Source organism: Eulemur rufifrons, chromosome 2, assembly GCF_041146395.1.
Source record: "Eulemur rufifrons isolate Redbay chromosome 2, OSU_ERuf_1, whole genome shotgun sequence".
Lineage (NCBI taxonomy): Eukaryota > Metazoa > Chordata > Mammalia > Primates > Lemuridae > Eulemur > Eulemur rufifrons.
Genome location: NC_090984.1, coordinates 67,753,585 through 67,779,621, shown reverse-complemented (window position 1 = coordinate 67,779,621; position 26,037 = coordinate 67,753,585). Strand labels below are relative to the sequence as shown.

Genomic DNA, 26,037 nt, shown 5'->3' with positions numbered 1-26,037 from the left:
TCCTGGGCCCTTCTTTAATATTAATAATAGAGAAAACACTTGCAGTGAATGCCGTGAACAGCATTTATATTTTTCCTCCCCCTACCCTGCCTTCTGATCAAGGCACTTATTCCCCCAGCTGCCAGGAGAATTGGCTGCTGATTGCACTCAGCTGAGACCCTCCCTTGGGAATTGCCCTCAGCTGCCTTACCCAAGGTCACGCCCTTCCCTGGGAGCTTTCCACAGCCAATGCCTGCTCAATGGGATGGGGTGTAAGTCCTGGGGGAATAGGCGGAGTCACATCAGAATTCCCGACAGGAATGACAGGCCTCTGTAACAGCTGCGGTTCAACTTCTCCCTCTGCTTGATTGACTTCCTCACCTCTCATAAGTGCTTTTCCCAACAGCTCAGCCCCAATAAACTTCCAGCATGCAGATTTCAGGGCCTCAGAATCTGCTTCCTGGGAACCCAATTTATGACAAAAAGTAAATTCTCAAACCTCTCATTTCTTTTAAGAAACAATCCACTAGGCTTCTATATATATTGAAGTCTGAAAGAAATCTCATAAAGACTATATTTTTTTGTGGTTTACTCATAATTATCCCAGCATAAGTCATAACCTAGAATGCCTGACACACTGCACTATCTGTGTTTCTTTATTAGAGTCCAGTAACACAATGTCTACTGTCTCATTCTTAGCCAAACTCTAGTCTTGAAGCAATGTCAATAGAACTACTGTAGCAGGGTAGGAGGAGAAATTACCTAATGCCTACTATTAATACATACATACACTATTCGGGTAATGATTATACAAAAAACCCAGATTTCACCACTATGCAATACATCGATATAACAAAACTGTACTTGTACCCCCTAAATCTATAAAAATAATTTTAAAACTAGAACTACTGTAAAATGGAGATATATAAGACAGATAATAAACTATAAAGACAGTTTATACCCTGGAGGAAGGCGCAGGTTTCAATTAACACTAATTATGCAATGAAGACATTAGCTGCAGCCCTGGTAGGGGGTAGAGAATTCTATCTACCCAAATTAGGTGAGAGAATGTTGAAAGAGTTTACAATAAAAATTGAATAAAGGTGGAACACACTCAGGGGACAAAGGATGCACTGGGCTGTGAAACTATGTCCTAGCTGATAGACTTGGATTCCCCCACTGACAAGAAAGACAAGCTATAAGAAGGTTCAGCATGATAATCCACAGTTTACAAGTAACACTGTGGTCTTGCTTTCTGGTCCATAGTGTCTTATTACTACACCTGTCCATAAATGGGTTACAGAATTGGTCATGGATCAAATAGCTTCTGCTTTCTTTAGTTGTATAAGTGACTATGAAACACTAGAAAAATGTAGAAATATAGAGATAATGACATAGGAAATGTTTTAAAGAATCTGAAATATAATATTACCCTTGAAGTTTTAATTTGAAATGTTTAATAAATACAAGCAATGATTTTAATAAAGGTAAGAATTTGATTAATTTTGTAATGTAAAAGAACCTGTTTTATCTTGGTTATAAATTTGATTAACTACATTTTCAAAACTTGTCTAAGTTCATAGAAGTATTTGGCTTAGTTAGGCTTCTAAGTCTATCCTATTATGTATCTAAAGTATTTGTGATCATTAAATGGATTAAATGCTTAGGAAATTTAACTCAATTTTTGAATATTTATTTGTTAAATTTATGAACTTATTAAACATTAACCAAAAAACAAATGGCTGTGACTTATCTTTATGGTAAACTTATTAGATTTATAAATAGAAGAAAGATGGGTAAGATAAAATTAAAATTTAAGAAAAACAAAGCTTTACAACTTTCCAACTTTAATAATGCAAGCTCTAAATGTTCCTTTCTACTTCAATTGTCAGGAATTATATAAGACTCACCTCCTACTGTCTGTTCAAACTATGATTCTATCACAGCAAACTTAAATATTTTGTTAGCGTTTGCATGCCCTAAAATTTCAGAGTTGGCAATTTTCCTCTCAGCTGCTTTAAATGGCTCCCTGATTATGTTTCCCCAGAGATGAAGCTGACAGATCCGGTAGGAAAGGACTGTGCTTTCTTTGTTCAGCTGCTGATGTGAGTCCCAGTAGCAGTGATACAATTTACATGAAATAAGCCATGAGTTAGAGAAGAATACCACCTAACTTTTTCCAAGAATAAAATATTCTAAATCCAAAATTGTAATAAAAGACCTTAGTTTTGGTTTGACTGATGTTTAATCTTTTTTTGGAGATGAGTATAAGAAATGTCTAAAATTGTCTTTCTCAAATTTTAACGTGCATCTGAATCACCTGAGGATCTTGTTAAAATGCAGGGAGTGGAGGAAGAGGCAGATCCTGCATTCCTAACAGTTCCCAGGTGTGGCCTAAGTTCAAGGACCACATTTTGGGTAGTAAAGCTCTAAACATCAATACCCCAGTTGATGTTTTGTGGTCTTATTTAGTGGTGAAGATTCTGTCAGAGGTGGAGGAAAGGGAGTGATGGTATGTAAATGCTAACCCTGGATCTAATATAACATGATTTTATATCAGTAATTATAATTGGAAGAATTGATGTTTTGCCTTTTAAAGATTTGTTTGTTGAAACAGCAACTGAAGTTAAAGCAAATCAGTAATTTCCCAATATCCACATGCTATTTTATTAGTAAATAAAAAGACGTTAGATTTGAAAAGCAACAAAATCTGTCATATGTGCATGTCAATGAATGTCAATTCTGATCTTTAGGTAACTGAAGATGTAATCCTTCATTTTGGAAATAGACGTAATGCAATCTGTATTTCATAATTTAGAAACATCTCTGAGTAGCATTTCTTTGGCTGACAGGCCAAGATGATACTGTTGCTTTTATCTAGAAAGGCAAGGAAAGATAAGAAAGCTATGAAAAGCTTGTCTCTCCATAAACACTAGGTGGTGCTACAATACAAGTAAATGGTAAATATACAGCAACTACCTTCCCTTGTCGGAATTCAATTAATGATTTAATTAATCACTAAATCTTGCCTTCTATCTTACAGATCTTAAGATTGAAACTGGACAGATTACTTGACATGTTTTAAGAGTTTCCTACTACTAAGAAACACTAGGGATCTATTGGTAGTTTAATATGTCACATAACCGATAGTTTCTTTTAATGTATAAACATTTGTGTGCATGTGTTTTTAAACTCTTCTTTTAAATTCTTCTTCTTATATTACTAGGGGCAATATGAGCGGTAACAAAGTTTGTTATACACTTACATACAAAGGAGATTATGAAAACCTCCTCCCTTGGAAATTGTTTAAAAGCAACACAAAACCCTCCATTGCTTTCACAGGCCTGCTTAAAAGCAAGTTGATGAACTTTACCAGACAATGCCTAGGAAATTATTTCCTGGCACAAGGTCTCATAGCAGGCCAGCAAAGCACTTCCCCAAAGCTGCATTAGTTCTCACAGTAAATCCCGTGAGTCAGGGAGGGAGATCAGCAAATTTTCTAGTGGAATGCCTGGTTAATACCTCTTCCAATAGCATCACATAGAGTATAGGACAATGTTTTTGCACATTCCAGTAAGCAGAGATTAATTTGGACTGAATATTCTTTATATATTATTAAGAATAACTTAAAACAAATGTTCTAAGATCAGCACCCTAGAAATAATGATGCTGATGGAGGTGATGTAAGATTGTGAGAGCAAAGATGGAGATGTTTCTCTAGTCATTCTGATTACCTAACACATATTCTACAGGAGATTCCTCCGATCACTATCCTAACCTGAGGAATTATCTTTTTTAAGTAGACTTTTCTCTGTTTGGGGTTCCTTTTTAAAAAGTGAAAGCAAATTTGAAATATTTCTGACTGCTAATGTAGCTCCAGGGTTATAAAAGACTTTCCATTCTGAACAACTTAACTTACATGTATTTGTCAAGGCTTTTCATTCACACTAAGTTGCTATCAAGTAGGCAGATGTAATAATATCTGACTTTGGTCATTAGAAAATATCTATAGCATATTATATCTGACATATTCCCTAAACGGCAAAGTAAATAATTGTGAATTCCTGAAATGATGACCAGGTCAGTCTTGCAAAGTTAGGCAAGGAGGTCTCAAGCAAATGAATGAAAGAGAAATGTTAAATGTTCCACTTTGGCATGATGTGGGTCCAAATTATATAATTAAGGCTTATGGCCTTTGAACAGAGATGAAAATGCCACCAGAACAATGCAGAAATTTCATGTTCGTGACGTAGATGGAAAGCATGTGGTCCAGAGACCAGGCCCTGTCTGCGCAGCTTCACCAGGCGCCTGAACTCTATCAGGATGTCAGCGCCAGCAGCACACAGGGAAGAATTCCCAGTGTGGTCATCACACAAGTATCTTTCTGTTTGGTTTCACTCTCTCATCTAGCACTGTGTTGAAGTCCTAAAGTTGGTCCTAGATTAACAAGAAGCTTGAGAATTTTTTGAGCTCTGCCTGCCCCAGCACATTGCTGGGCATGATGGGGGAGGGAATGCTCTCACCGTATTTGCTGTCAGTTATCCAAAGCAAGGTTCTAATTCTGAGTTACCTCCACTCCACACCAGGGCCATTTGAGGGCTGGTGAAGCAGATAAAATAGGGTTCAGAATCATACTTGATACTGCTAAAAGTGTCTACGGCCAAGGAAGCTTCAGGCCCTTCCGCTCTCCCACTTGATCAATATCTATTTCTTCTATATTGTATTTCTTCAGGCCCTACTCCATAGATAGTAAGGCCCTCTTCAGTAGATTAATTCAGTAGTTGTCCAACCTTGTCTTTACCAAGAAACCTTTTTTGTTAGCTTTCTCACTATATCTAACCCTTTCCCTAGGGGTTTCCAGTCCTTTTAAATCCCATGCTTCGAAAGATTGTGCCTGCTGAACAAACTAAATTTATTCAGAAATGATTAATTTATTTTTCTGTTTTTCCCATGTAGTCAATAACAAATGTAACTGTTGCTCAGAGTTCCCTGGCTAATATGAGATAAGAGGTGTTAGTTACCTCATGGACTTGATATAATTTCAGACAGAGGGCAATAAAAAAAGTCAGTCTGTGAAGCCATATTTTGGATAATTTCCAAAATTTGGAATTTCCATCAGGCATTTTGAAGTTTCAAAAGTAGTTTGAAGATTATCATTTATTTGGGTATCACAGGTTAAAGATCACTGATTTTTTCATATTAAATTATTGCTCCTAATGCATGTTATTGCCTCCTCTTCAGTAAGATAATATCTTTCTTTTATTAAAATGCATATAATTATTAGCACTAAAAAAAGTAGCAAGTCCATTAAGAGTTATATTTGAGGTCCATGGACAAGATCCAATTCTCTGACTCTGGCCATGACCAATTCTGTTTTCCACCCACAGATATGTAACAATTTACCTATTTTGAGACAGATATTTTGACCCACCTATTTGATAAACTATTATTGAACCATAAAATAAACTTCATAGACTGAAATTTAATATCCACCAAAATTACTTGTTTCAATTTAATAGCATAATTCATTTTAAAAGGCTTGCTATCACCTACATATTTTTGTTACTTGATAATGAAACAAAAAAAATTGCATGTTTACTTCTGAAAACAGTTGTATTTGGTGATTTAAATAGTATTACAGCTTTGTACTCTATATTTTGGTTTTTATAAAAAGGATTTTGATATCTTTTTGTTCTTTTTGAAGTCAATTGAATTACATTCTGTAGCATAAAGACAATATTTCTACCTTTTTTTCATTTTGAAAGACTTGCCAAATACAATGGCACTAATGACATTCAAAGTACTATAAGACTGTTTAGCATTAATTAAATCATGGTGAATTTTGCTTTTCATATAAGCACTGTGATGATATTTCAGCCAATTTCAATGGATCCCATTGGCATTGGCACTATTATTGTATCTGCTTTATAATCAAATATACTCATGCATTTATCAAATCTTCACCGCTTCTAAATTTTTGAAATGTATATATATCTGCCCTTTTCCACATATGCTCCTCCACCATTAAAAAGGCAGAAACAAAAAACAAAACAAATAAAATACCGTCAGCTCTTAAAAAAAAATTACCAGGTAAAGGTTCTAACAAAATCACTGCCTCTCTCAAAGTGGCCACTCCAGAATGTCTTCTTTGATCAATAACCTTTCCCCACCAACCCAGCTTATCTAGACAGATAATCAGTTAGTACTTTCAGTCATTTGTTTAGTATTTATATTTCACGTACTTCTAAAGTAGGTTTAGGGCAGGTTGTAAGTGTTATGTAATTCAAAAACAGGACAGAACTAATAAAAACAGATCAGAGTAGATTTAAAGGAGATAAAGGGGACAGGGACCACAAGGTTTACTATATTTTTTCCCCTAGCATCAACATCATTCAGGAAAATTTTGAAGTGAACCAATTTTGCTTCAAAAAAAAAAAAGGCAAGCAAATTTATTTTCAGATTAATTTTCAAGGAAGAATTTCTTGAGATTTTGAATAAACCATGCTTGATGACAATTTGGCAACTACACTGAGACAGTATTCCCGAGGACAATTCTCACATCCACATCATCACTATCCAATTGCACCAAGAAAACACACAACCCAATTTTTAAATGAATAAAAGAAAGCAAAACAATTAAAATAAGGAAGCATTTATGTTGGGGAAAATAACCTTATTCATTCCAAATCTATAATTTTATGTCTTTTAAACTATACATATATATAGCAAAAGAGAAATCTGAAATAAACAACTCTTTAAACACCTGAAAATGTATTATCTGCATCTTTTTACCTCATGTAAAAATCAAATTTTCACTGTAATTTATCTTCCTGTTGATTTGCTCCAGCAAATTTTTAGTCCTTGCCTCATGTTATCTCATTTTCTACTGCTTTATAGTTGAAAATATCAGCAAGTACAAGACCAAGTGTTGCCCACATATGTAAAGTTCTGTGGCATTGTAGTCTGGCATGGCCACATGAGAAGTTGTACTCTGCCCAGAAACCTTGCAAACCTTTGGTTCCTGCAGAAGGACAAGCATTCTCATTGGCTGCATTCCAGAACATGATGCCGTGGAGGGGGTCTTCCCTTCCTAAATTTAAGAGCTCTGCCGCTTATTAGAAGATATAGATGCAAAGAAATAGGAGGGCCATCAATCTTAATTTCTGTAAGTTATGTATTGCTAGCAGCTATCAAACATTCAAAAAAAAAAAAAAAAAAAAACAAATACCAGTGAGAACAGATCCTGAGGGAGGCCACTGGGGATAGACACTCAGGGAAAGGACTTTGAGGCATGTTCAGTTGGTTCTGGGAGGACTGGTTGGTTTTATAGGCTGATCGAAATTTCCTGTATAACTTGAGGCTGTGCGTACTCAAGGTTTCTTGTGTAAAGTCATAAAGTGAATTAAAGTTAAGAGACATGCTAAAGACAGAAACTCTGAGAGTTTCTAAGGAATTCTGTATAACTTGAATCTCATTCAGGAGAAACAGATTTGACTTGTAATTTGGCTTAAAGAGTAAGTTTGAAAAATTCTATTATCATTACAGAAATTTCAAATGGCTAATAAGAATTTGGCAGCCTGATTTTCAAATGGCCCAGTTAGCCTACACAAGCATTGATTTCAAGAATAAACTTCTAGATAACTATTAGTTATCCAACTAGACTACAAAATTTACTATCCCTCAGATGAAAATCCTGCAACCTCCTGATTGCATCATTAGAGCTGTGGGATATAGAAGAAAGGACACTGCATGGAAGGTAAGAAGGCTGGAATCTAACTTAGATTCTGCCACATGTCAGCAGTGTAGACCTGAGAATTCATTTAACTTCTCTGAGCCTCTGCTTTCTCATTCGTAGAATGAGGAGTGAGTGGAGTTGGATGATATCTCACTCCATTCTTGCCCCATTCTGACATGAAAACAAAAATTATCCCACTTCTTTAAATGTCCTTGTATGGAAAATCCTAATTTCATATTGGTGTGCTTATGTCGATAATAAATGATGTTCCTGAAGCCAAGAGTTTCATTCCCATGAGTAAGTCTTTAACGGTCATGTTCTTAACCACCACCACCACCACCACCACCACCACCATTCCTTGAGTGTTAAACTAGGTCACAGAGGATTCAGGGTCCCTAACTTCCATCCTTACAAGCGAAAGATGGTTTAATATTATAGTATGAATATTATACATGACAGTAACACTTTCGTTTAATTTTTAAAAAGTATTCATATATATTAATATTATTTTATTTGTATCTCTTAAGTACCTAGAAGGGTAAGTGGTAGGTACTATTATTCCTATTTTGAATAGAAAAATTAAATGGGACTTAGAGAGGTTAGTGATTTGTCCCAGTACATATGAATGTACTTTCATAACCAACCAAGGAAAAGTTTATTGATATAGTTTCTGGAGGGCAGTTTAGCAATATATACGAAAATGTAAAACATGCTAGTCTTTGATCAAGCAATTTCAATTTTAAAATATTTTAGACAGATACAAAGATGTATACTCAAAGATAATAGTCACAACACTTTCTGTAATATGGAAAAATCAAAGTGATATAGATGTCTACCAATAGGAGACTAGGAAAATAAGTTAAAACACATCCAGGCAGGAGGATACTAAGCAGCATTTAAAATCATAGTACAGAGCTATAGTTAATAAAATGAAAATATGGCCACTACTTACCTTTGAGTTAGAGAAAGGAAGGTTAAAACATCAATCAGCACCATCCAATAGAACTCTCTTCAATTACAGAAATGGTTTTCTTTGCTGTCCAGTACAGTTGCCACTATATACAATTAAAATGTGGCTAATGTGACTAAGGAACTGATTTTTTTTTTCAGTTTTATATATTTAAATTAAAAAGTCACATGTCATTAGTGGCAGCTACCATATTGGACAGTGCAGTAGACATATTATTTTGTGTGTCACTTTATAATCAGAAAAGAATATAAATGTTTTATTTAAACATCAACAACAACAAAATCAACCAACCTATGTCTGGGAGACAAGGTGTATCTAGAAGATACAGGAATAAATTAGTCAATAACAGCTTTACCTAAAGAGCCACTGTGCCTACAACAACATGAGGCCTCAATGCATGTTTTATACGCATGGTTTCCATACCTTGTCACAATTGTGCTAATTTGGCAAGTTTCTTAGCTACTAGCAAATAAATAGCTTTATGCCACGAAAGCTATATCTTTTGTGGTAGCTCTGCAGAACAGACCAAAAAGAAAAAGTGATAAATGGAAGGAAGCAGAAAATGGAAGCTTGAGCACTGAAAGCAGGAACAGATTTTTTTAAAAGCATGATAAATTACTCAACTCATTAAATGAATTTGTAGTAATTAGGAAGCTCATGTTTTCTACTTATAAGCTTTTATTATATCAAAACGTACTGAGGCAACAAAATATCTTATTTTCTTATATACCAGCCAGTATAAAATTTAATCTTAGGAAATCATGCAAACTAGCTAAAGGCTAATTTGACTTTTAAACCTACATAAAGTGGGAGGGATGTTTGTTCACAGGTATTTCCAAACTCCAATCTGTTTGAAAATATAAAGCAAGAGAGCCAAACAATTTTTTCCACTACCAGATTATTAGCTAGATAAAACATAATAATAAAACCACTTTCCTCATTTGTGTTATTCTCAATATTTTGCTATTATAAACAAGATGCAGTAAACATATTCATATAGAAGGTGTTTTTCTATATTTGGTATTTAAGGAAGACTTCTTAAAGACTAAATTAATTGGCCCAAATTGTGGCATTCTTAACAGTAAAACTATAATTAACCAAGGTCCTCAATTAATTGGATCCCCTTTCATTCCACTTGTTAGTAGGAAAAAAATCTCAATTAGCCAAGGATGGTGGCGTGTGCCTATAGTCCCAACCACTCAGGAGGCTGAGTCAGGAGGATTACTTGAGCCCAGGAGTTTGAGGTTGCAATGAGCTAGGATGACACCACTACACTCTAGCCTGGGTGACAGAGCAAGACCCTGTCTCAAAAAAAAAAAAAGAACAAGAAAAGATATTAAACAAAGGAGCAAACTTTCAGTGTAAATCTCTTAATACATCTAAATCTATAATATTCTATTATGTGAAAATAATGTTCCACATAACTTCTAAAACTGCAATATCTTTAACCATAACAAAGCTTTAGGTATGTTCAGTACTATGTACTTGAAATTTGGAGAAGAAAGCGTACTAATACACAGTAAAAATTGTTTAGTATGATGGAAAATTAAATTTATTTTTTATTTCATTCCATTAACTAAAAATTTCAAACAAAATATGCCCTGCCCCTTGCAGGCCTTGTTAATTAAGGCTAGATTTTATTGTGTTTTAATGACCAAAAGTAAATTATAGAAGAGCATATTATGATTGGTAGTATATGTACTTGCCACAAATCTAACACACACACAGACACACACACACACCAGCTCATCCTACCACAGTCACAAAAGCAGCAAGCAGTGTTCAGACTGGGAAATAATCATAATTAGAACTACTGACATTTATGTAGCATCTGCGGAATTTCAAAGTTCTTCTAAAGAATGATCTTACTTGATTTTTACAATAGCTGTTAGAGGTGAATATTTACAGCTAAGGAAATTAAGGCTGAATTACTGAATTTCTTAGTGTCTAACTTCCTGTAGGTAGCAGAAACAGGATCAGACCCAGGCCTGCCATCTCCAAATCTTGAGGCTTTCCACTCTGCCTCACTCCTGGCACCGGCCAGCAGGCAAGGAGGAGGCAAAAGGGCAGGGATGACAACTGATTCTCACTGATTTGAAGAACTCCCATTTCAGCATTAAAAGCTGGTGGATCCTAAAGAGGTATCAAGCTTTCATTGCTCCCAATGTGCTCGTGAAATCTCTGAGGCAGCTTGGACTAACTCAGCCATCATTAAGAAAGGGCCAGGATATCACAACATACCCTATAAATTCCAGGACGGACACAATCGAGTTTTAAGAACACCTTCGAATGTTTTAGCAGCTACTACCTATGTGCTTGGAATCTAGTTTCTTCTGCTTGAATTCTATTAGCAGTCCTCAAGCCATATGACTCAAAACAAAAACTGGCAGTTTATTGACAAGATCTCCTTCTGAAGCCTGTCCTTTCCATCTCCCATTTGACGGGACCAGAACTCTCCTCTTCATCAAAAAACCTTTTCTAAGAAAGCCCCTGGCATTTATTCTTGGTGTGAATGTAAGCTAAGGCATTACTTATCCCAATGACATTGATTATTTTTTTTTAATGCTTTATCTGTAATTACAAAAAGAAAGCCTCTGGGGAAGGTAAAGGAAATTTGTGCTTTAAAGAGCAGACTAAGAAGTTAATTTTTCAAGGTGATGATCTCTCCTGCAATTCTACCTTCTATCTAGGACTGGAGGTTTCCCCAAAGCCCCTGACATTCATGTATGTGAAGAAACCTAGTGCAAACAAGAATCCATATGGCTATTTTCTACTAAACACAAGACTGTGGAATCAAGTATGCAGTTTTAATATCTATCTCTCCCTCTCAGAATCATTCCATTCTGAAATCAGGAAAAAGTGGACTGAAAAAGCAATATGATATAGTATACTATAGCCGTTAACTTGGAGTCCCCAAGTGAGTGAGTTTCAAAGGGTATCCTGAAATAGTATGCAAAATATCACGGGCATGTGTGCAATGTCTTGAGAAGATGGTTTAGTTTTCATCACATTCTCAAAGAAATTACTAATCTAAGAAAGGTTAACACAGACTTTAGGATTAGAAAGACCTAGTTTTCATTCCTAGCTCTACCACTGTCTAGCTCTATGACCTTAGGCAAGTCAGTTAACCTCTCTGCGCCTCAGGTCCCTCGCCAGAGGGCCAAGTATTATTGTAAAGATTAACTGGGATGATGCACGCACTTTGAGGAAAACAAAGCATAAAGGCTAGGTAGCTGGTTAATATTATTACTACAAGAGTAAAGAACTTGAGGTGCTTTAAGGGGAGGAAAGAGTCCTCACCCAGATGCAAAAAGAAGAGACTGGGGCTCAGGGCCACAAACTTGGCAGAATTGATAGTTTGTTTAGGGCAGTGGTCCCCAACCTTTTTGACACCAGAGATCAGTTTTGTGGAAGACAGTTTTTCCACGGACCTAGGGTTGGCGTGGGGCAGTAGGAGTGGGGATCGCTCCCATAGCTCCACCTCAGATTACCAGGCATTGGATTCTCACGGGGAGCATACAACCTGGATCCCTCAAATGTGTAGTCTGCAGTGGAATTGGTGCTCCTATGAGGGTCTGATGCCCCTCACTGATCTGACAGGGGGTGGGGCTCCGGGGATGATGCGAGGGACCGGGAGCGGCTGTGGGTGCAGATGGGGCTTCACTCACTGGCCCTTCTCTGCTTGCCTCCTGCTGTGTGGCCAGGTGCCCTCCCAACCTAGGGGTTGGGGACTACAGGCTTAGTGTATGCCTGGTTATCTTCATAAAATGTTATGGCTAGAAGGTGCTGTTTAGTTCTCTCACTTTACAAATGGAGGAAGATGAGACCCAGAAAAGGGAGGCATTGCCATATTATAAAATTAGTAACAAAACTTGGATACCAGATTTTGGTTCAAGTCCAGGCAATTCAGAACAAAGAGAAGTTGCTACGAGGTATTGCTATCCAACTACAAACAAAAATCACTCAACTTCACCTGATTTATAGACATTTTTTGCTCCCTTAAAGAGGACCTTTGGTCCCAGGTGTTATTAATCAAGATGCCAGTGCATTTCATTTCTAGTCTTTCCCATTTGCTCTCCTTACTACAGAAAAAGCAGTGTGCATGGTTAGATTTATGATTGATTTAAATATCTTAGTGTACTTGTTTTAACCTCTAAAACCAAGACTCCCACTGTAGGAGCTATTAGAGAGAATGCCATCAGTGAGCACATTCACTCACTTGGATAGAGAATGAATGTAAATGGATATTAAGCTGCCAACTGATACAAGATGGAGATGGGTTCACAATTCCACTTTCTCTCAAACACGAATAAGTTACACAATGAAAATTTTGAAGAATTGTACTCATAAAGGACTTTTATAGGGCTTTGAGATTTAATTTGGCCCAAACTTTGGGTTATATTAACTGGAGTCTGTTGTCTTTGAAGAAACTTAAGGCTACTTAACACCTCATTCTTATTAAGAAAAACGTCAAATTTTGCTCTGAGTTAATTCTGGCAAAATTCTGTTTTTTTCCGCCAAGCCCTAACCTCAAAGCTTCTATGAACAATTATACTAACTTTAAAATGCTTATGAGTACATTTTATTATTTCTCTGAAATATCCTTGGGAATTTATGGTTTCCTTAGCATGCTAATGCCACTCAGAGCAAAAAGAAAATTTTAAATGATATGTGAAGATCCAATCAATTCATTAACAAAAATCATGCTTGCAATTTTATACAAAGAAGTAGAAGAACCTTCCCTTAAAAAGTTTTTAGATTTGTTTGAGGAAACTAGTAAACAACATATGAAAAAAAGCAAATAAAAACGCCAGGTAGTAAGCACTGATGGTAAATTATAAATCAAGATACTAGATGCTCACAGAGCAGTGTGTCTGAGCATACACGAAGGCTTTCCAGTAGAGAGAAGAGTGTGTGCTAGGCATTAGATCACTAGTTTGAAGTCAGATGTGGATGAGAATAGTTGTAAGTATAGAATTTATGCTGTGATGTCTAGCTGGGGTCATGATACAAAGAAAGAGAAACATAATCATCTTAAATAGTTTCAGTTTGGAATAAGAGTTTTTGGCTATCTTTGGCTAATAAATCTATAAAAATATCAATAAAGGACCACAAACAAATAAAAAAGAATTAAGTTTGATGAGTAAAAAAACATTTGCTTTTTAAAATAAAAGCAGAAACCACAAAATTCTATTAAATAAATGCATAGTCTTTATAAAGTTTTATGCTTTAAGATTCAATAAATTTGTTCTAGAAACCTGCAATGTATTTATGGAATTACCTTTTAAAAGATGTAGTCAATTTTAGAATAACCACATTAAACAGTTATGAAATATTTATTCTTATATTTATGATCTGGTGGCAAAAAATATATAGTTGCTGTAGATCGGTAGGAGATGCTAAGCCCAACAATTCTGAAAATCTTAAACAACAGCAAAACAGATGTCTGTCTTCTAGCTCTGAGAAAATTCATCATTTCTAACAATATATTTTTACATAAATCTACAACTTAATGTATGAAATTTTCAAAAGAAATATTTTTAAGATATTGACACCTCAGGCTTATAACTAATAAGAGATACATATACATGTAGATCACAAAAAACAGAAAGAAGAAAAATGAAAGCAGGAAATCATATGCATAAAAAAGGTCATCTTCTGTATTAACCCATACAGAGTTGAGATTCTTTTTTATTTATCTAGCTCACTATTCTTTGTAAAAGACATAATCCAACAGATATATAGATATGGACATAGATATATATACTTAAGGGAGAAATACCAGAATTAACACATTTATACAGAATCCAGCAAATCAAGTCCACATAGGTATTTACCAATAGTTTTTGCCATAATAATAAGGTAACTGTGTACCCACTTATACAAATCCTACATTTGTCTGTACAAAATATAGTACAGAAAAATTCAAATAAGCTAAAATACATCATCATCTTAGAATGTCTTCTTTTTTTTTTTTTTTTTTTTTGAGACAGAGTCTCACTCTGTTGCCCAGGCTAGAGTAAGTGCCGTGGCGTCAGCCTAGCTCACAGCAACCTCAAACTCCTGAGCTCAAGCGATCCTCCTGTCTCAGCCTCCCGAGTAGCTGGGACTACAGGCATGCGCCACCATGCCCGGCTAATTTTTTCTATATATATTTTTAGCTGTCCATATAATTTCTTTCTATTTTTAGTAGAGGTGGGGTCTCGCTGTTGCTCAGGCTGGTCTCGAACTCCTGAGCTCAAACGATCCGCCCACCTCGGCCTCCCAGAGTGCTAGGATTACAGGCGTGAGCCACCGCGCCTGGCCTAGAATGTCTTCTTGAAGTAACCATTCTTTAATAACCTGAAGTTTATTTAACCAACATGATTTACCTGTAAATATTCACTGATGTACTATTTTTAAAATTGCAAACAGGACTTTTGTGGGAAGGATTTCTCCCCCAAGTCATATCTCTAAAGTGCAAAATGTCCAGGATGCCCTGTCCCAGGACAAACAAAATGAAAATAGGCACACCCTCAGATTTACAGTGTAGATGTGGGAACTAACTCTCCCTAAGGAAGATCTGCCAATTATTCACACGTCTAAGTCTATTAGTTTTCATTCAATCATTTATTGTGTATTTAAAAAATTTAAGAGAATAACATAACATAATGCATTTAAAGTATATAGGCTACTGTCTGGTATGTACTTAATTCCCTTCCTTCCCTTTGCTTGTACTGACTTTATGAAGTCACTTGAAAACCTGAAGAGATTCAAACAAATCATGTAGAAGCCTTTGCTCCTAAAAAAGTGACTTTAAATCCCTGGCTGTCTGGTTGGGAGGAAAGGGAGCATGAATGGAAAAAGCAAGATGTATCCAAAAACCCTCTGCTCAGAAGTATCTCTTTTCATGGGTTATCAGCTCTGGCTGTGCAGTGAAATCACCTGGGAAGTTGTTAAAAGACTGATTCTGAGTTCAAACCCAAATTCGGAGGTAGCTGGTCTAGAACATGGCCAGAGCAATGGGTTTTTTAAAGCTTTCCAGGAGATTCTACTGTGCAGCCAAAGGTAAGAGCCGTGGTCTCCACACATCCTATACCTGGAAATCAATTGATTTGTTAATGTTTCTCATTAAAGATGTTTATTTCTTGTTCCACCCACTTCCATGTTAGGATACTAGTAATTCACACATTAGTGCCATTTCACTTTAATTAGATCATATGCTTCCCCTTTTTTGAGATTTAAAATTTTGAAGAGGAAAGAGTGGGCAAGGTAGCAGAAAACAACAAAAAGAAGGGTATGAGTTCTCACCTTATTCAAGGTATGACACCCCTACTCAAATGGACCCCAGGACTTTATTTACATCCCCACTGCAAACTACTCACATTCCTGCTTGTGATGAACAAAAATACACACAGGTTGGTTCTTCTTCTTAATCAAAAAAAAAAAAAAATGAGCTCACCCACCCTTGCATCTATTCATCTTAACCATCTAGTACAAGAAAACCAGAACTATTATCTTTTTTCGGTAAGAGATGGGATCTTGCTGTGTTACCCAGGCTGGAATACAGGGACTACTCCAAATGTGTGATCTCACTACTTGATCAGCACAGGGAGTTCTGACCTGTTCTGTTTCCAACCTGGACCAGTTCACCTCTACTTAGGCAATTTGGTGTCTGCCTCTCTTGGGAGGTCACCATATTGATGCTGAACTTAGTGTGGACACCCAATCCACATAGTGCCCTACAGCCCAGAACTACTGAGCTCCAGTGATTCTCCCACTTCAGGCTCCTGAGTAGCTGGGACTACAGGCTCTTGTCACCATGCCTGGCATTACCTTATACTTGATAACAACTTTAAATTTCTCACACCTGTAGAGGGGTATGAGGCCAATGCACTGAAGTAGGAAGAATATTAGACTTGAAGCTCAAAAAGCAGGATGTGATGTCTAAGCTGATCACTTACTAACCTTTTGAGACTCAATTTCCTCATCTCTAACATTGGGTTGTTGCGAGGATTAAATAAGATATTATAAGTGAAACTCCTGGTATGTATTAGGTACTCTATGAATGCTACTGAACTGACAACTCTCTAGGTAAGGAAAGGGTTAACTTATATCCTACCTCTGGTGGTTGTCCCTATAAACATCTAATCCCCTGAAACCACAAAAAAAATAGCTATTGTTCAATGATAGCTCATAGTACCTTATTAAACAAACATTTTTAAGTAACAATCCCCAATAACACTTCTTTCATCAAAGTAATAGCTGTTTCTTCAGATTTTTCTCACTGGACTCATTTTCAAATCCTTTTATGATATTTATCACTTTTCTCTAAACTCTGTTTTCATAGTTTCTTTCAAAGTGAGAAGTCTGTGATAATCCCCATTTTCCATGCTTTTGCTAATTAAAGACTATACAGCTGGACAATCTGACAGACTTGCTGAGCCACCCTGACATTTAATGCTCCCATTCTGAACTCTAAATACATTAATGCATATGCATTCCTGAATACCTAAAGATCTTCCACAATAATATATGTCAAAAACCACCATTAATTTTTCCAGGTTTCCTTTCCCATGTCTTAACCAAGAGCATTCATTTGTAGTACAAAAGAGGTGCTAGGTCTGAGACTTAGATCATATCCAAAAATCATGATGAAAATACAACAATCATTCAATAATCAAAAAATACTTATTTAGCACTTAGCCTGTTTTCCAGCATTGGATTGGGCAGGGTATGGGGGGAATAGTTACTCAATAATTAATTGAAACAGATTTTTTTTCCTTATAATTGGGTCTTCTAAATATCTAAAATTAGCCTTTCAAATATCAAACATCCTTTTTTTCAACTGTTTTTATTAGTGAATGATGCCAAATATTCTTACACAATCAAGGCACTAATTATAGGAAAAACTTTTCCACTATTAAGCACCATTATGAAACCATACTCCCAAGACACTTGTCTACTAGTATCCAGCTTCCCTAAAAAGACACATTGTCAGTTGATTGGGCTGCTACAACAAAACACTTTAGACTAGGTGTTTTATAAACAATAGAAATTTATTTCTCATAGTTCTTGAGGCTGGAAAGTCCAGGCTCAAGGCACCAGCAGACTCCTTGTCTGGGGCAGGCTCACTCTCTACTTCTAATATGCCACCTTGCTGCTGCCTTACTTCCCTCACACCTTTGTAATGAGGTCACTAATCTCATTCCTGAGAGTAGAGCCTTCATGACTTAATCAGCTCCAAAAAGCCCCACCTCTTAACACTATCACACTGGTGATTAGGTTTCAACATATGAATTTTGGGGGGACACATCAAGACAATAGCACATATCAACCAAAAAAGAGAAAAAGAGATTACAGTCACACATTTGGGCTTTGAGAAAATAAAAATTTTTAACATCCTCATACCCACCAACAGATAAATCACCTTCATCGTCTGGTTTCCTGAGATTTGGCATATGCCTTTGGGGTTGCCAATGTAATGGACATTTTGTGTAAGTTCTACTCCCATATAAGAACAAAAAACAAAATGTTGTACAAAATAGCACCAGATTACATTCACTTGTGTGATATGTTCCAAAATTAAAGTACATCTAAAAGATATTGAGGAAAGTTGAGAATGGTCTAAAGCAGTAAGTATCAAACTATTCTGGCCTTGACTCAGAGAAAGACATAAATTTTACATCATGACCGAGCGCATATATATGATATGTATATAATTAAAACTAAGTCATACAACATAGCTCTTATCCTTACTTTGTGTAATTGTTTTCCACTTCATTGTTTTAGCTCTTTAATTCACTAAATTGATTTCACAACCCACTAAATGGTTTGAGATCTACTTCTTGAAAAATAATGGTCTGAAGGAAGGAAAGGAAAGGAAAGGAAAATACTCTTCTCAGAAGAGAAAGATATTTTGCCTTCAATCTTAAACTGATGCTTACTGAAGTTATGTGTTGGAAACCCCTCAAAGATGGTATAATTTGAATGCTTCAGGCTTTAACACACAGTCAATCTAACATTAAGATCAGAATTCTCCAAGCCCCCAACTATTGATGTCAGAAGTTTAGTTCCACTTAGAGTTCCCTTTATCAAGAATTTCTGTGAATCCAAGGGTATGCTTTAGATATGCCCTAGAATCAATCCTGGCTGTTGCTCACTGCCATGGCCATCAGGTCCTGGACCATTATACCCATAGCTGTCATCTTGGTGCCAACACTGCCATCTCAGGCAGAGCTCACTATTTAGGATCCGGCAGTAAGAGAAAGAGAACAATCTTTCCCTCTGCACCTGCCAAACAAGGGGAAAATCAGCTTCAGCCAATCAGGAGGTACTCAAAGTCACACCTACAGCCTTTTCCCCTCCCTAGTTACCCACACTGCTTTGGTGCCTGCTCAAGATGGGTTCCAGGGCTGGTAACATACTGTACCACAACCCATCACTCCCCTTTCTCTCCTCACACTGGGGCAGACTCCTTGCCCCATGGTGACCATGAATCCTCTCCCAGGAGCCCAATTTTCCCTGGACTCCCATCATCTTCAGTCCAATAGGCACATCTGATGTGCCAAATCCCAGAAGTGGAGAAGATTCTACCCTTTATCCGAGTAGGCCTTCATGACCCCCTGTGATGAGTCACTGGGTATCTGCATTAACTCCAGATGTCAGGCACATTTCAGTCTGGGAACAGCCCAGTCAGAACATCTTGTAAATAGAGTCTCTGTTGAATGCTCTAACTTTGAGAAGCAGGCCTAAATCAAAGATACAGACACAAATGTCACATGGAGGTGATTTAGAGTAGAATCTATCTAAAGTAGGTTTTTGGGAGGCCAATTCCAGCTAAGTCACTTCAAGACTTCTTTTTATTATCCAGCCATGTCATTTAGCCTATATTAGCTAGTCTAAGCCTTGCTTCTTTCCTGCTATCATGTTTCCAGCAGTACAAATAATATTGTCCTCGAGAAGATTGTTAAATCAGGAAACAGATATGCCTACTTTGCCTGTTTAGCACCCAAATATAATACATTCACCCAGACCAGAGGTCTCAGTTACGATCAAAACCTTTTAAGGCTTTTGGTCTGGTTTTCCTTGCACAGCATAGCTTCTGAATCCAAAGAGGGAGGGTGAGAGTTTCTAAAAATGGCTCAGCTGGTTTCTCATACTTCTTACTAAAGAATATCTGGAAGCTAAGAAGCAAAATTTGTAGATTGCATTTTCAGCTGAAAATATAATGGAAAAAAGTACTCAGTATATTTCATTGTTCCCATTTTTTAATCTTTATTTTTATTCACTCTCAAGAACAATCACTCTACTATGAGAACTTTGTAACAGTGGTTTATAGTTCACTTTGGAGGTAACAGTAAAATTTCCCCTAAGAACTTAGAAATAAAGGAGATAAGAGTAGTCTCCAAGAAATAAACTTTAAGATCAACACAATGACCAAAGGATAAACAAAGCCACCTTTAAAGAAAAAGAGAGGCTCTGGGTCTAGAAGACCTGAGAGTACACATTAACCAAAATTAGGACCAAAGAAGGAGTCATACAGAAAGGGCAGTGTGAGGGGGGCCAGGCACGGCCATCTACAGAAAGAAGAACAGACTCCTAGGAAGACTCTACAGGCAAGATCTCCAAGACTTATGAACTACTCACAGATTCTCCCTAATGGGAGAGCAATGCCCAAAATATACTTAGGCCTTGATTCATCTACTGCTTTTGTCCCAATTCAGTCCTCACTGAGAAGTCTTCTTTCTGTAAGTGACTTGCTGTGCAAGCCTATCTATGAGGAGAGAGCACTGACTGATTTGGACTCACCTATACAACCACAGATGTGAACTGAACCCCCAAGTGCCTGACCCTGTCCTAGGCAACAGAGATACAGTGGAGAATTAGACAATTGAGGTCCTTGGGGAAAACACAAACAATTAAAAAAAATCAATAGAATAATTTCAGCTAGTGGTAAGAGCCATCAAAAAAATAATAAAGCCAGGTAATAGACTAGATAATGGCTGAGTAGTGGGTGTTTTAAGAATAGGGACCAGGAATGGCTGGTTTGAGAAACTGACATTTAACATAAGATCAGAGACAGAGCCCAACCTGAGCATATTCCAAAAGCATATTTCAACTACATTTTTTAAAAAGTTATACATTGACACAATGGTAGAGAAGACTTAGAGTATGCAATGTGAAATGGAGTGTGAGATGTGTGGACAAATTAGGTAAAGGGTAGTTTCTATTTTTGTGCTTGCCCTTCACCATACACAGCACACCCCTACTTCCTCACTCCCAACCCCTGCCCAACCCTCTCCCAAGCTTGCACCTCCAGATGTTAGAACATGCCTGTGCCTCTAGCTGACAGTTTGATGAAGATCCAAAAATTTACCATGTAACAACAGAGGTAGAGAGTTTCTAGGCAGAGGGAACAGGAAGAGCTGTGAGACAAGAACTAGCCTAACATTTCTTTGGAACTTCCAATGCACCTGGAGGTTTATAAAAAAGAGAAAAAATAACAGGAGCCAGGGCTAGAGAAACAGGCAAGAGCAGAGTCACAGGAAAACATTTGAGTTTTATTGTAAGTACAATAGGAAGCAAGGGAGTGACATGACCTAATTTACATTTTTAAAAGATCCCATTGGCTACTGTGTGGAGAATAAACTGTAAAGGTGATAAAGGTAAAAGTAGAGTAAGATTAGTTAGGAGGTCCTAAAAGTAGCCTAGGCAAGCAGTAATATGACTTGACTAGGGTGGCAACAGTACTGTTAGGGAGAAATGAATGACTTTAGGGTATATTTTGGAGATAAATTCCCAGGACTTGTTGGTAAACATACATGTAGGGTGGACAGTCATGTTTTGCTTGGCAGAGTGGTACCTTTTATTGAAATTGGGAAGACTGGGGGAGATTAAGAGCTCTTTGATAGGCTTGAGATACCCACTAGAGTTAAAAGTGGAGATACAAGTTAGGCAGCTGGGGCTCCTGGAAAACACTGGGATGAATATATAAATTTGAAAATTATCTACACCTAGATGGTCATTAAAGCAATGGGCATTCCCATCCCTTTGATGATTATTTTTCACTGTAAATGAATAAATTAGGTAGCACATCAAGGGAGTGGGAGCCAAGCTGAGATGTCCCATAGCAGATGGCTGTCCGTGCCCAGGTGGGGCCTGCTCCTCTGCTTTGCCACAGGCTTCAACTGAGAGCTGCTTCTACAAGGTTGTTTTGTTGTGTTTCTACATTTCCACATGTAAAACATTGTGCCCAGTTACCCTTTATTCTTATGGATTGAAGGAAATTAGAAATATTTTAGCCCAAAATATGGCATTTTGACATGCTGGACTGACTCAAGAAACCTCAAGGTCTCTCTGACCTTCCCACCTGCCCCCACCATTGGCACTCCCAAAAATGTTAAGAGTTTCTTTATCTTCCTAAGATCCAGGCCCACCTAGGAGAATAATTGTTCTTTTCTTCCCTTCCCTCTAAAACCAGGAATGTGTCTATACCTGAACAGACTCATTGGCTCTCAGACTCATTCAAATTCCAAAGAGACCTATTTACCAGTTAATCTTTGTTCCCATCCATTCATCCTCCCTAGCAATCCTTCATTGCCCCTCAATGGAATTCCTCATTTCTCCCCTCCTATAACCCATTTTACCAGAAAGACATACAAGCTTCTGAACTCCACTGGGGAGGTGAATCTCTATTCTGAGGGTTCCTGTGTATACACGTTAAAATAAATTCATATCCTTTTCTTCCTATTAATCAATCTGCCTCATGTCAGTGATTTTTCAGTGAAACTTTATGGGGACAGAGGACTTTGCTCCCTACAGTTTGGCAAACCTTTGGGTGGGGCAGAGGCCTTTGTTTCCTATAGGATCAATGTGAAAACCTGAAAAAGTGACATGTATTTAAAATATTTTTGAAAAATGCATGAAAATGTTCATTTGGTTGAATAAAGAAATATTACACAAATAAAGGGGAAACTTGGCAAAGCACATTAAGAGACAAGCTAAACCCTTGTGTAGACTGTTTTAGAGGCCACATGCAATGACCAGAGCTCCTTCACTTTGAGTTCCATGTGGAAGGGCTCTATTTTTACAGAATATTTGAGAACATTACAGAGAATGTTGGTCAAGTAACTTGATGAAATTAGCACCAAAAAAAGTCATGATAGAAACCCAAAAATTAAATGAACATAAGATAATTTCAATTTATCCCTTTAACAGTCACTGATTGAGTAACTACTATGCAATTACTGTGTTGACTTCATGCCTACCTGGGGCTCCTTTCTCAGCAGAGGAGATGAACCATACTGTTCGGTAGATAGTGGGGTCTCCAGCTCTCCTCATTGAGGGCAAGTGCCCTGCTTTAGATAACCATCAAAGCAGGAGGGAGGAGGAGTGCACTGCCAATCAGAACTCAGCATGCTAACCGCAAAAGGGGATTCCCTCAGAAGGAATTCCCAAAAAGCCAAGTAGCACAGGTGCAGTAGGGTCTAGGTGACCAAAAGTAACCTCAGGCCAATTACCATGTTGTTAGCATAAATCTGCATTGTATTTTTGCCCCCCACCCCAGTGGGCTTTCAGAGAGGCTCACAGGAAATCTGCATGCATGGTAAGACCCAGGTTATATAACTAACAGCTGTCCATTGAAGTGACATATGAGCCATGCCTACCAGGGAGGGTCCAACCCAAACAATATATTAATAATATAAAACTTTAGTTAATGGTCAGGGCCTCCTGTAGCCACAGGGGCCCCTTCGTTGTCTGTGGAGAACGTATCTTGCTTTTGCTCAATGAACTTTGCCACTTCCTTGCTTTGATACTGGTGTATCTCATCATTCTTCGGCAAGAGCATACCAAGAACGGAGAGCAGATTGCCAATCCTGACAATACTAAGGGGTGGAACTGATGGAGGCAGATATGAGATGCCTTTTGACCAAGGTGAGAATGTGACAGGCATTTCCAATGAGAAAAAGACAAATCACTCTAGAGATGATTTCTCAAACACTAACCCCATGGTAAGTGCATAAAATCCTTATATTCCTATTTGATATTAAAATTTAAATTTTCATTTCTACATTATTGGTGTAATTAAATGAAGTCAATCAATCCATTAATGTTTTTAAGAACCCTTAACATTTTGGGGGAGTGTCTCCTAAAGATATTTCCATTTTGCCCCTATTCTCCCTTGTCATTTATCACCTTTTCTCCTTTTCTGTGTAAATCTGAAAGATTCTAGAGAGCAGTAATGGACTTTCCTTACAAACTTAACCCTGTATCTACTCATGGTAGTCACATGTAAGTATAGCATTGGAGGGGACAGAGAAGGGGAAGGAGCAATGTGGAGCGTCCTAATTTCTGTTTTATTCTAACCCCACGGAGTTGGAGAACGTCTCTTCTTATTAAACGAACCATGTTTCAGGTTCGTCACATCACTCGGTGCCGCCATAGCAGGAAGCTGGCTGGAGTTTACATTCTGTTGAAGCTGATTCCTAGCCATCTCTCTCTGTTACACTTTTGTACTTTTTTTCCCAAGAACCTACAGAAAGGAAACACCAGGCCTGCTCAAGCTGGGAGAAGCCCAGCCTCCTTTGAGATTCTGGCTCTTTTGTTCTCTCCCCTCCTCTCTTGTCCCTTGCTCACTTGAACACTCTCTCTAATGTGGCAGCTGAATCCAGGATCCGCTGAACCAGCCTGAGAAGGCCGAGCAAGATTTGCTCTAGGATCTGGGACATATGCTTTCTTTTAACTGCCCATCTTTTCTCTCACACTGATGGCTATAGCCTGTAAGCCATTTAAGTGTTAAGATCTAAGAATCTGTTTGGACATTTATTTCATATCATTTAGGATGAACCAGATTAGGTGAAGGAATTTTTCTTAGGATCCCTTCTAATTGACTAGAAATTTACATTGGAGTTTTGTGACCACTGCCCTCATTGGTTATAAATCTGCCTTGCTTTTCTGGTCATTGACCTGAGCATGTATTCCACACAAGGACCTAGGAGAAACGGGTGGCTACAGCAGGGCAAGATTCAAGGTATTTTGAGGTCCCTAAGCCAAAAACTATTCATAGTACTCTCTCCTAGCACCTCCATTTCATTACTGCCAATAGTCAGGCTTTTTAAGGGCTCTAGAAGCCACAGACAGTTTTTAAATACCTGAACTTAAGATGAGTTGTTATAAAATCACCTTTGTTCTACATGATGCATTGTACCTGGACAAAAGGATTCATTCTAAAAGGAGAAACTTGCCCTTCCCCACCATGCCAGAATCCATTGTTTGCCATAAAAGCAGCATCAACTTCAACAGAAGATAATAATCACATACACATACTCACAATCACAGCTCAGTTTGATATTTTACCTATGAGAGTCTTTTGTTAAACCCTATTTAATAGTTTTAAAAATATTTTTATTCTTTATAACTGATTTCTGTGACACTGCACAAAAATGCAATGTCTCCCTTTCCCCACTTCACTGCACTACTCTCAAAGGCCAGTTTTATTCTGGATAATCAGCACATGAAGTAAAATCAGAAAAGAATTAATTCTGTCCACATTTACCTACAAGGTTAATGGTTTCAAACCTGTTATTCTGTTTTTCTTCCTGGACAATTTCCTCAGTGGGAATTATAGAATTTAGGCTCTAGGTGCCAGTCTTTTGAAAAACTTCTGTCCTGAGAGGACCAGAGACCTGCCTTACCTTTAGTTGAACTAGATGTACATCCACATGCTTGCTGTCTGAGTCCTGCTGAACTGAATAGGTTAGATCCCGGACCCTTTCTGAGGTCATCCGGAGCCAGGTCTCAATTTCAGGTAAATGGAGGACAATCTTCCAGTCAGCCCCTGTGTGGAGTGGAGGTGGCTTTTCGTACTGCTGGTCAGAGTCTACGTCCTTCATTGCCTCTTCTCCCTCACCCTGCTCCACAGTGGGCGTCACATTGATGGCCATGGGTGAAGCATCAGTAGCCATGGGATCCAGGTCCTGTGACCTCAGCGGGGAAAGTGTCACGCTCATGGTTAACATGAAGAAGTCTAAACCTTACTTCTTTCCAAAACAGCTGAAAGGCAAGAGGAAAGAAGAAAGCAAGAGTCAGTCAAGATTGCCAAATAAAGAAATGATACTTCACAGAAGAAACAGGATTTCTAAATTAAGCCAGATTTCTAAATTAAGAAACCATAGCTCATAATAAAAACAGAAAGAGGTATTTTGATTTTCTACATGGTAGCCTCAAGAGCCAGCATATAATAGGAACATAAAACCATAGTGGTATTGCCTACCCTAATATCCATTCTTCCCTCATTCTTTAGTAACAAAATCCTGATTGTTAGCTGTGCATATTCCTGCCCAGTATTTAAAACTACACTCCCTATCTCCTT

The 26,037-nt window shown here is 37.6% G+C and overlaps 1 protein-coding gene across 1 annotated transcript in view; it reads right to left on the bottom strand.

The window, feature by feature from the left end:
- AKAP6 (A-kinase anchoring protein 6) overlaps window positions 1-25,684 on the bottom strand; it is a 354,014-nt gene extending 328,330 nt beyond the window's left edge. Inside the window, exon 1 of the mRNA XM_069464086.1 lies at window positions 25,361-25,684. Within this exon, the coding sequence (XP_069320187.1) occupies window positions 25,361-25,684 (324 nt within the window). The remainder of the gene's footprint in view (window positions 1-25,360) is intronic.
- Between the last annotated feature and the right edge of the window lie 353 nt (window positions 25,685-26,037).